Below are 12928 nucleotides of genomic sequence, written 5' to 3'. Positions count from 1 at the left end.
AACTCACTAGAAAAAAAGACATCCTCTCAAATGCGTCAAAGTCTTAAAATAAATATAGTATATAAAGAATTTGATCAACATCACTGCATCACAATGGAATGCTTATCCAGCCCATACTAAAATTATTAAAGTTACCTGAAATACTAAAGATTGCCCTGACAAGAACAAATGGTCTGAGGATAAAATACACATCCACTCTTATGATGCATCTAAACCTTCGGTTCCTGATGCAAAACGGATGAAAAATATACAAACCCCACAGGGACAAGTGGGTGATGAAGTGCCCACAAGGGAGTCTGTTGCAATGCAAGCTAAGGTAACGTGTGGCGCTCTGGGGGCTGAGTCATACTTCACCATTCATAACAACAACAGTCATTCACAAATTAAAGATACCTGAGGTTCCTATCGCACCCTGGTGAGTAGAGTTCTTTCTACCCATCATAATTGTTCTTTGACAACAAAGTGATGGTCTTGCTTATTTGCATTCTGTGCCTTTATCCGCTTCATTTTTAGATCTCCTGAATGCACTACCACCCTCCTTGTGCTTCACTTTGCTTCTTTACCTCTCATATTCATCACTCAGCAATAATGCCTCCTTTCCAATTCGCGTCCAAAATGTGTTTTCCTCTCATCCATGACCTAATAGGTCCCTTGATTGGACTGCGGCATCAAGGGTATCTTTTAGGGATGTGACGATATCCAAATGTCACGTACGGTAATATCACGATATGAACCTCACGATACGATAATTATCACGGGATCGTGGAGAGGCTGGCGATATCTAAAAAGCTTGCGATATTGTATAACAGCTCACGATATTGTAACAAAAAAAGAGCGCATATCAAAAAAAAAAAAAGTATCACAATATTCTGTTTTGTACATAATAACAGCATTCACAAAGAAATAGGCTTGGCCTGTCATGCATCAAATTAAACTGCACCAATAACCTAAGAGGGTGCTGTAACTGCACAAATGGAAAACAACTATATATATATATATATATATATATATATATATATATATATATATATATATATATATATATATATATATATATCCCACACTAGGATATCGTGATATCGCAATATTAAAATTGCTGCGATATATCATCGTCGTCATGTCACGATATGAATAGCAAGCATATCTGTTTGAAAGCCAGAGTTGTTTTCCATTTGTGCAGTATATATATATATATATATATATATATATATATATATATATATATATATATATGTAAAACCTCCCTTGTATTTATTTTTCCTTTCCATTGCTCCTCCTTTTCTTTCTCCGGGGAGTTTGGATTTCATTTTCTCTCCTCAATATTAAAAACAAGCAGAGAAAAACAACAGCTTTCTTCTCTCGTCATGCAAAGCTCATCAGTGCTGCTGTCCTTTGAGAATATCTGGCCCTAGTATGTGAATAAAACACACATTGCTCTTGGAAGGTATGTGCAAGTGGAATATGAGCACAAAACAAGATGAGCACACATGACAGAAAAAACATAATAAGAGATATACCCCAAAGAAAGTGAACCTGGTGCTCACGAGCAATAAGTCACCTCTCCATCAGATCACATTACTGGTGAGTGCAAGAAGACGGACGCAAGTGGTTGAAGCAATGCCCTCGGTGAGATGTGTTACTTTGTTAATCTTCCTTCTCTGTTGCGTGTACAGTTACAGCAAGGCGACTTGTTATTCTAATCTCCGGTGACGTGAACACATTCAAGAATACGCAGGCATGAATATTTTCAGTTGCTGCCTGCACAACATGCAAGGAAGACGTGGGCTTAGGGAACCAAATGGGAATGAATGTGAGATCAAATTATATGAGGACTCAAAGAGTTGTGAGGGAGAACAACGGCTGTGGGAGAGAAAGAGAGGGGAGTGGAGAGCAGTTAGCATTGGAGAATGCTACAAGAGGAAATGAGATGAGGAGAAAGGAATTCCAACTGGATCCAAGATGTAGCTTGAAAGCAGCAAAACCCCCAGTTATGATCCAGTGTTTGTGTGCGTGTGTGAGTGCGTGGAAAGAAAGACAGATAGCAATTAACCTGCTAATAATCAGTTTCTTTGAATATTTTTGATTTCATAAAAGTGTCAGACTAGGAACGGAAGCACAGTATTGTAAATCACATAATCATTGAAATACACACACACAGACACACACCCACGCACACACACACACACACACACACACTTAGCTTCATCATACAATTATTTTCACCAGAGCAGGGCAGTCCGTCCCTGGGCCGGACCAGTCGGACCCTCTGGCCTGGCCGGATGCCCATTTTTGGGACGGGGCGGTGTCGGGCGACAAATTTTAAAAAATGGCTGGACTAAGCATGGCCGGAAGTGGATTTTAGTCCGGGGGGGGTTTGGGGGCAACAATGTTTATGAATATGGCCAGGGGGTCGCGGCCGGAAGGGTACCAAGGTCAAGGGTGGAGGGTCGCAGCCGGACCGGCAAAAAAGGGTCAAGTGCCCTGCTCTGATTTTCACAAGTATGTATGCACGTATTTCTCAACAAAGTGTCGAAGAATATTGATGACACACGAAAATATTGCGGCCAGTGCGGGCCAGTGCGGGCCGGAAATCAACCCAAACACATTTTTTTCAACAATATGTTCCAAGCAGGCCCACAAGTTGAAACACAGCATTCTGATTAATATTGCGTTTGTGGAATGTGAGCAGCAAAATCCACCCCTTTTTAGCTATTTCAGAGGACAGCCATTTTGTCACTTCTGTCAACTGAAAATGACATCAAAACTGCTCAGGGCTCAGGTAACGACTAATCACGGCTCAGCTTCATAAAACTGGTCAGCCGTGATTGGTCGTTACATGAGGCCTGAGCAACTGTGATGTCATTTTCAGTCGACAGAAATGACAAAATGGCATCCCCCGGGGATGGCTAAAAACGGGTCTATTAACTCTTACTCCACAAACGCAATATTTATCAGATTTATTTATCAGATTGCCTTGTTTCAACTAGTGGGCTTTCATAGAACTTATTCTTAAAAAATATATGTTTGGGTTGACTCCCTCTTTAAAAAAAACATCGGCTCTGATTAAATCAAAAAGCGACTAACTGGTTCCTTGGCTTTAACTTCTGATGCGACACTTCCCCTAACGCAACTTGACACTTTCTTTTGTTAGCGCTTCCTTGACAGGTAAACATTCACATACTTCAAACCCACAAGCAGAACAAGCTTGTGGTACCAGTATTTTTGCAAAGGACACAATAATGACAACCAAACAATCATTACCTTTTACTTACAATGACAACGACTATTTTGTTTATCCTCAGGGCACTTACAAACTATAATTGAACAGAAACCATCTTTGGAACTTAATGGTTGAACAACTGTTTCTATTTAGGACACAGTATTTCCATTGTGAACTCAAATGACCCTTTTTGGCATCACCGGTGTTATTCAGTCATTGTGTCACTCATTCCAAAGACATTGAATGCAAAATATTTGATCCATTCTGAAGATTTACACCCGCTCTAGCGGACGGGGGAGGCAATTGTACAACAAAATGTTCAAATGCAACTCAATGGGGGAAAAAAATTGTGACTCTGTAAAAATTACTATACCAATTCTACTGTATAGTAACTGCTTTCAAATATATTTCCATACTGGTTTAATATTTTTCACATCCATTGACTGACAAGTCAATGAGCATTTTAGCAGCATTCTAATCTTCAAATTGATATAAAAAAAATTGACACTCTGCATATGAGAAGTATAAACTTGACTATTATCTTTGTCTTTTCCAGCATTTTTATAGCAGTGGCAAGCATGATCCTTTTGGAAAAGTGTATTTAGAGTTAATGACTGCTCATGCAGCACACCATATTCCCTGGGAAAAAAAACAGTATTGGGTTACTGATCAAACTCATTCCCATCTTGTGCTGGCAACAGCTAATGTTCACACCAATCTGGTAAGTCTCAATGGAAAACTTGAGTGAGACAAAAATAAACAACCACAATCATGCGCTCAAACACACACTTGTGCAGAGACTGTGCAAGTTTACTAAATATGGGGAGACTTTCACCATGGGGATGTGATTCTATCCAAATGTTTGCTAGGCAGCTTTACTTGGACTTTCAGAAAGAACAATGCTAAGAATTAGGTTTAACAGAGGCTTGAAAATAGGCTCCAAAAACGAATAAACATGCATCCATCCATCGAACTTTCTTCCGGCAATCCGTGGGGGCATCATCTTAAGTAGGGAAACGCAGACTTCCATCTCCCTTCGCCACTTTGTCCAGCTCTTCCGGGGAAATCCAAGGCCTTCCCAGGTCAGCCGGACGACATGGTCACATTAGCATGCCCCGGCTTGTTCCTACAACCCTGAAAAGATGTCCAAGCCACCTCAGCTGTCCGCTTTTATTTGGGAAACTTCAGTCGCGACCCACTGCTCGTGACCATAGGTGAGGGTAGCAACGTAGACGCAGCGGTAAATCGAGAGCGTCGCCATTCGGCTTCTTCACCACGACAGACCGATACATCATCACTACAGATGCTGCGCCTGTTGATCTCCCTCTCCGTTCTTCCCGTATGAACAAGATCACAACAAAATTAAACTCCTCCACTTGGGGCATGATCTCATTTCACCTCTAGAGGGCACTCCACACTTTTACGACTGAGTAACATGGTCTCAGACGTAGAGGTGCTGATTCTCATCCCAGTGAGAGCTGAAAATTGCGTACTGATAAAGCCAAGCGAACCACATCGACTGCGAAAAGCACACGTGTAATACTGGGGCCACCAAAACGGACCCCGCAACGATATCTTGGCAGCACCTAGAAATTCTTTCCAAGGTCAAGCTCAAGATGAACTTGTCTGTTATGATGGAACATCCATTAAAGTTATGAACAAAATTGACAAATGGCAGTTTTGGGGGGAGCCCAACCCTCATTGGAAACGAATCAAACTCACTGCTCGTAAAATCTGACACCGGTTGTACATGGACCGAACATCCCGCACTAGGGCATCGGATACTCCCTAGCCCCGGAGAACCCCCCACAACGTCGCCTGGGAACACAGTGGAACGCCTTCTCCAAGTCCACAAAGCGCCTGTGCACTGTTTGGGCGAAACACTGTGTCTTTGATATCATGACTCAATGAGGTTTTCATGCTTGTTATGCCACTGTGAGCAGCTAGAGGTCACCCCAGGGAGCGATCACCTCTCCGACAGGGCATCTGAAGGGCAACAACAAGGAGCAGCACACTCCAAACCCTTTATTTACCGCTTCTAACCCCGCATGCTGGGCCTACTGTGGCCATTCCTCGCTATTCCAAGTACTGCTTTCCCTTTGCGGCTCGATGACTGAGGAGGAGCTGCTGTGCCCGAAACACTGTCCGCTAAACAGTCAACACAAATGTTTACAGAAAACGATTGTACTTCGCAGAAATCTTGCTTTCTAGGACAAAGCAGGGGGAATATATTGAGATATTATAACTCAAACAGAGGTCTTCCCATGAATGAGAGAAGAAGTCGGCTTCACTGGCATTCCTCCCCTCTCACTCGCTCCATGCCTCCTATTCAGTCTGGACAGGGGGAGGTTCAGGAACCTCTGTTAGACAGCTGTGAAGGGGGTGAAGGGAGAGGTGGAGGGGGTTTCTGTCGAATGAAAGGCTCAAGGCCGCCAAAGTCATACAGCCGTAGGGGGGTAAATTCAGCTTTCGTAGCACAGTAAGTCACACCTCAACTCATCCAGTTTCTTCCACTAAGCCGTGTTTGCCTATCATCCAAAAATCTACTTGAGCTGAAAGATGCTATGAAATGATAACAACAAGTTGCTGGGTCAACACTGATGCCAGCCATCAGCGGGTTTATAAAAAAAAAAAAAAAACAATACTTGAGCACCGATTGGATCAGAAGATGGAGCAATTTATCAACTTGTATATTTACGCTACAGTCAACCCCTGCCATAGTGAAAAATAACCATTTACATGCCCCAAAACATTCACAAAAACACTGATAAACATTAACTACAACATGTAATGTATACATGTTTACATCTCCTTCTCTGAAATGCATGAACATCGCAAGTCATTCAGGCTTTTGCTTAAACGATTGCTTGGTTCAACAGCTGTAAACAAAACACGTAATTACCACCTACACCAAGTAGCCTCGGCCTGCTCCTTTTTGGCTCCTATTGGAAGCTGAGCTGGTTACGTTGCACAAGTCCCGGTACCCACAGACGGCAATGATTATTTTGTCCTACAATGTTTGTCCAGTTTTTACCTGGCGTGTATGCAAAGCAGTAACATATTCTTAAAGCCGTTTGGCTCTGGTGTAACTGTACAGATTTGGCCAAATCTATGCCAACTGTATTGACTTTATATGTAATCTTGTCACAAGAATAGCTCAACTAACGCTCGGCATGAATGCAATATATCTTGTATCCTCGTTTAGCAACTGTTTAGTGTGTTTTGTCAACAATGGAGCTATTTCCGTTTTTGTTCAAACAACACACCTGCCTGCTGTTTGCATGTGTGATTGGGTGAATGTGTGTGGCCAGAAGTTCATGTAATTTATGCTGAGTGATGAAAGCTATTTCGAATTAAAGAAATTATGAAATTAAATAAACTACACACATACCATAGCTAGTTGTTGTTGTTTTTTTCTTTTACATAATTACCAGTCTGAAAAAAAATACACAAACGCTATTACTTTGTTATTTAAATGGTCGATGATTTCGAATGGTCGAGGAGGTTTAGAAAGAAATGATTTGGGTAATTTCGCAGACCAGTGCATGGTGGCGGATCTTTGAAAGGGAGGGCTACGTAGCTGTGAAAGTTGTCACAGCCGACTTCATCCATCCATCCATTATCTGTACCGCTTCTCCTCACAAGGGTCGCGGGGCGTGCTGGAGCCTATCCCAGCTGTCTTTGGGCAGTAGGCGGGGGACACCCTGAACTGGTTGCCAGCCAATCGCAGGGCACACAGAGACAAACAGCCGCACTCACAATCACACCTAGGGGCAATTTAGAGTATCCAATCAACTTAACATGCATGTTTTTGGAATGTGGGAGGAAACCGGAGTGCCCGGAGAAAACCCACGCAGGCACGGGGAGAACATGCAAACTCCACACAGGGAGGCCGGAGCAGGGATCGAACCCACGACCTCTGAACTGTGAGGCGGACGTGCTAACCAGTCGACCACCGTGCCGCCCAGCCGACTTCAATCATGGCAAAAGTGGCTCCTTGGCTCCATTTAAGGGTTAGTTTTGGAGTCTCGACATTGCGAAGGCGTAGCCGCACTGTGAAGTGGGCGATTGGAGGCACGACTGCTTGTGTGCTCCCTCATAGCTGGCCCGCTCGATTGGTTGATATAATAGTGTATAAAGACTCAGAAAGTTTGTTTACATACTGTATGTACTGTGTGACTGAAATACATCTAACATCAACCTCTCATGTCCACGGAGCGGAAAATGTGTCTGCATGTGCCCCGATCAAATTCACCATTATCGCGTTACACCAGTTGCACCAGACAAACACCAGTGTTTGGACGGGGTCTGAACAGGCGTACGTTTAGACCGACTTTCAGCCACCATGACTTGGTTAGCTATCCTCTGTCGGTGCCATTTATACTAAACAGTTCCCCAGGGAAAAGGCAGACAAATCTCACCTTGAACAGTTGCCTCAAAGCGTCTAAACACGAATACGACTTTCTACAGTATGGTACTGTCATCCGGACCAGCAAGTGACTAGCTAACATAATGATATACAAACATACACCCAAACAGCACTCAATATATTTTCACTTGAGCAAACAGTTAATTCTTGGAAGGCATCTGCACTGTTTTGTGTGCCATTCTAGCATGTAATGTATTTTTCAAAGCTCTCGTCTTGAGTCTGTCAAATTTTAAACAGTCAAATGCATATGTTGTAGTTAATTAGTGCAAAGTTCCCCCTCCAGCTGTGCCACTGAGAATTCTGCTGCCTGTCGAAGCACTGACAGACAAAGTGTAGCCCGGGCCGCTCCTGTATGCGAGACACCACCTCTGTCCCTCTCCGTGTCCCACCACATCTGCTACGTATTAGCTTGATGCCATGCAGGAAAAAACACAATTCTGCTGTAGTCTAGTGCAGCCAATCAGGAAGTGAATTGGGGGGAAGTTTCCTGTTTCCTGTTTTACAGACAGTATGGACACCCACTATCCCTTCTTGATTTCCGAAAATCATGTGTTCCTCCCGTAAACTCGGGGGAGTCATCGTCTGGCACAGTGTCCTAATAGTAAGTCGTCTCTGAAACAAAAATGTGCAGGTCTGAGTCATCAGCCAACCACATGCCAAAGACAATGTGGTGAAAACAGTGTGACGCAAGGGTTGCACAGGCCGGTAAGGATCACACAATATGATGGCTGCTAGGTGACTACACGGTGGAAACTCAACTGTTGTCTCTGTATGATATTACAGCTGGAGGACTCACAGCGATAACAGGAATATTTGTGATTAAATAGGTGTGAATATTAAGCCACAATCATCTATTTTGCCAAGGGTGCACAATGAAGAAAATGAATAAATATGTTAGCGCATGATTGAAATGTTGTATTTCGCACATATGGAAAGAAAAGCTACAGAAACACAGGCGAAATTTTGTATCAGCTTGACTGTTTTTTGCTGAAGGTGTGTCATTTAATTTAATTTTTTTGTTCCTCCCTTCTGTCGCACGTTAGGAGTCAAAACAATCTGGACAGCACACCCAGGATGAATGGGGTCCCAGATGTCAGTGAGATCGTTCCTTATTGACCAGGAATAACAATTAGGGCACACACAGGAAATGAATGTGCTGCTGAATGCATTAAAAAGGCCCAGAATAGAAACATACAGAGCACAGCCCATCTTAGAAGAAACATTTACTATATTCACACAGGAATGAATAATTCGAGTGCCGGGGGTGAGGTGGTGGGGGGTGGGGCTTGATTTAACTGAAGCCTGAGTTTCAAGCAAAAAATAGTAAAAAACTTGAACTTGGGTGATTTTAAATATTTGGTATTAATATACTGTATGATAATTACTAGATCTGAGAAAGGAGTCAAAGTAAAGATTTCAACTTAAAATAGCAACTCTTCATTTTTAACACATGGAAGTCCGATTTTTTTATAATGTAGACTTTAAAAATTCCAATGACTATTAGATTGTTGAAATTTATGGAGACTTCAAACTTCCATTGGAGACTGTAATGTTTCTTATACTGTAATTACTGGAGCTATTATCTATAGCCTATAAACTATGGGATAGACACACATTCCGTCCAGTACACATGTAGCCTTGAGGCAACTATGCTTCATGTGCTGGAATGATAATTTCCAAAAGGGTCAAGAAAGCTCCAAAAGAGCTTTCACTGTAAGATGCGTTTAGGCATTTATGGCTTCATTCATAACAAATAGGTGTATGCACTATAAACACTTAACATGTCTCTTGCAAACCCAGGATACCCACAGGAGACGTCTAAATATAGCAAGCTTTTGCAACAATCAATGACTAGACTGTGGTGGTGGTTGTTTGGGATAGGGGATTCTTAGGATGACCATTAGAAGATTAAATCTGTTAAATTAATTCTGAGTTTTTATCCAATAAATGCACAAATATGCACGCAAATATAGGCACTGGAATAGGAACAGACGAGATGGATCTTGGATGCCAGCTGCTACATTCCCACTACCTCCACAGCCACAAGGCTGTAGAAGTCTCTTTTCCACTACGCGGTCATTTGTTGTACAGTCCACACAGAACCGCACGCGATTTGAATTAGAATAACATTAACAAGACAGATCAGTCCCGCTCCTCCAGCACCTCGGTGCCTATCTGGCCCATAAATGAGGAGCCATCCATCCAGGCGCTCAGATTGGGGGTGGGGATTTTTTTTCTTACCTATTTTAATTTTAACGCTCTGAAAAACCCGCAGACCTTCCTCTTCTACCGCCATGCTCTCGCCGTCCCTCAGTTCCCTTTTGCCGGCTGAACAGACGCGGTCCTCCACGCTGGTCGCTTGCAGCCTTTCCAGCAATGGGATATTCCAGAGGTTTTGCACATCTATGCGCACATAGCTGCGATGGCACTTGGAGCCCAGCACCGTGCCGATGGCTGATTGAGAACAAGAGGACCGCTACAGCTCTCAGTCGGTCAAGCAGCAGCAGCGACGATCGGTGGGGGTGGCTTCACGGAGCCCCGCCCACTTCTATGAGCCGTGAGAATGGAAAGGAAGTCAAACGCTGTTGAAATGACAACAACCGACATATTCTAATCAGGTCCTATGCAAGGGCTTTATAAACATAAATGTGACCATATAAAGATATTTTGTGTTTTAATGTATTGCTTTCACTGTCTTTGTTGTTGTATTATTGCTATTTTGTTCATGTAAAGTGCTTTGTTACAGCTGTAGCTGTTATGAAATGCGATATATAAATAAAGTACTATTGTATTGTATTGTACTTTTGATTCTATCTAAGAGGGATGCTGTAGTATCAGAAGTGGCAGAAGTACTCACAGTCTGTACTGAAGTAGAAGTACAGGGGTATACCAGAAAAGCAAAAAATAAATTCAAAACAAATAAAATAAAAATGAAACCTTGATGTTACAGTCGAAGTCAACCCCAATATTTTCTTTACAAGAATATATTCTATGCAGGCCCACTAGTCAAAACATGGCATTCCGATTAATATTGCATTTGTGGACAATGAATTAAGCAGTAAAATCCACCCATGTTTTGTCCATCTCAGGGAGTGGACATTTTGTCACTTACTTGGGTTAACGTTCGCTTTAACTAGTAGAACTTTATTACCACACAATTTGTACTAGAACAAGCACTAATAAAGGACTGTGTGTGTGTATATATATATATATATATATATATATATATATATATATATATATATATATATATATATATATATATATATATATATATATATATATATATATATATATATATATATATATATATATATATATAATAAATAAATAAAGTTTGTCAAATACCTTTTCATGACAGAATTCTTCATTTGGTTGGGGGTTGGAGGGGTAGGCATTAATCGCCCCCCCCCTCGACACAGCATGATACTGATGGCTAAATTATAGAGAAAAAGAACAGCCCATAATTAAGGGCTTTTCAGAAAGTACAATTTTAGCAGTTGGCAAGGCTGGTCACCATGCCCACATACTTGAATTTGAACTCATGTCTGAGCTTTGGCAGTGAATGATCATGCTTCCTGCATCCTCAAGTGACTCCACCGCAACTCATTGGTATCTAAATCAAATGGATTGCAGATGTTTTCTAAACAGTAAAATCATTAATTGGGAGATTAGATCCATAACCATTACTTGTGCAAGATGTGGTGTGAACTGTGGAAAAATGCTCGTACAATATGGTAGAGTATAACTATTCTACCTTTCTGAGGGAAAATCAACAGAAACCTTGTCATATACTATACTGGGAATTATTTCCTATTGAATTCATTCATTCATTTAGATACATCAATTTAAACAAAGTACAGTGAAAGTAAGTCATGAAACACAAAGAGCCCTGGATAGAACTGGATCCACTTTTCCTGTTGACACGGATCTCTGGACAGATTTAACAGATGGAAGTCCTACTGAAGTGTTGACCTGACCAGTGGGATGCATGTCTGGGAGGGATTTAAGATCCATTCAGGTGGAAGGCCCAAGGCTATTATGAACCCACGCTTGAGCCTACTGGGCCACGCCTACGAGACCATAATGGCTACAATTCTCAAAATAACCCAGCACTGGTGCGGAACTTACGACCTCAGCTGGCCAAGACAGAGATGTGGGCGGAAAGAGCAGTTGGACTTCCCCTTCACCAGAAATCACAGCCTGCTTCACCGTTGAGATTAGCAGTGACTGCTTTGGAAAAGCTCTAAAGCTAATTAGGCTACATCTCTGTTAGACATGCCTTAGATCAGAAATCACACTCTCCTCTTAATGTGACTGTCCCGGTGTTCATAACTGGTAATGCGTGCATTCGTGGCTATCTGCACCGGTGTGCCCATTTTCAAACAAAATAAGCGGTATCATCAGTGACCCCAGATCCCAGCATTTGCAGAAAGAAAAAAGCAACAATTGTGCAGGTCTACCATGGTAGCCACATCCTGTAGCATCTAAAATGCCTACTTGCTGCATCACATAGGGAAATAATGTTTAGAACCACATTGTATTTCAATGTAGCTGTTGTGACTACGCCCTGTGGCACACCACAAGCCTGTCTGTGAAACCGTATGTGATTTTTTGCTGAAGATTTTAGACAATGAGAGGAGCCTCATTCAACATAATGCAAGTATCTCAACTTCACTAGAGAAAAATGGAATGACATATCCTAAAATATGGGCCTGTAGAGCAAATCCAACGACAGAGGGGCAAGTTGTGTCAAATTCTGGATTTAAACAGATTAGTGAGCAGGTGTTTATTGTTACTTGCTCGAGATGCACATACTGGTCAACCACTACCACAGAGTGGGATGGCATTGTTACACATACAATAACTGTACAACCATTGTGGTTTGTGCTCGTGCACACACAACACATCATCATATTGTGCATATATACAGTAAATTACTATACTTTCTACTTGTAGCTGAGTGGGGACTGGAACAGATGGTGTTTGACATGTGCAAAGTTAATCTTTCACGAGCATTATTCTCTATATAGGGCTTGAATCAAATCAGAGAAGATCTTTCAAAATTGGATGTGATCTGCAATAAACAAAAGGACCAATGCGAACTGTGCTAGGGGGATAAGACTATTTGTTATTTTTAACCTGTTTTTGCATGTTTTAATTAATGCAATGTGTAGGGGATGCTTTCGACTTGTGCTGCAACAGCCAAGACAACAACAAGAAAACTGATTTTGAGTTGTGTTTTAGGAACTGTCATGTAAAATCACATGTGTTCAAAT

General features: G+C 41.8%; 1 protein-coding gene across 3 annotated transcripts in view; it reads right to left on the bottom strand.

Moving 5' to 3' along the window:
* Window positions 1–10154, bottom strand: part of rasa3 (RAS p21 protein activator 3) — a 38396-nt gene extending 28242 nt beyond the window's left edge. For all 3 annotated transcript variants that reach the window (XM_086026242.1, XM_086026244.1, XM_086026243.1), the window contains exon 1: window positions 9891–10154. In XM_086026242.1, the coding sequence (XP_085882368.1) occupies window positions 9891–9945 (55 nt within the window). In that variant the 5' untranslated portion in view covers window positions 9946–10154. The remainder of the gene's footprint in view (window positions 1–9890) is intronic.
* Window positions 10155–12928: the final 2774 nt, after the last annotated feature.

The sequence above is a fragment of the Filicampus tigris genome, chromosome 3 (assembly GCF_054856515.1).
Source record: "Filicampus tigris isolate MCC_2025a chromosome 3, RoL_Ftig_1.0, whole genome shotgun sequence".
Taxonomy (NCBI): domain Eukaryota; kingdom Metazoa; phylum Chordata; class Actinopteri; order Syngnathiformes; family Syngnathidae; genus Filicampus; species Filicampus tigris.
This window is presented reverse-complemented; position numbering and strand designations above follow the sequence as displayed.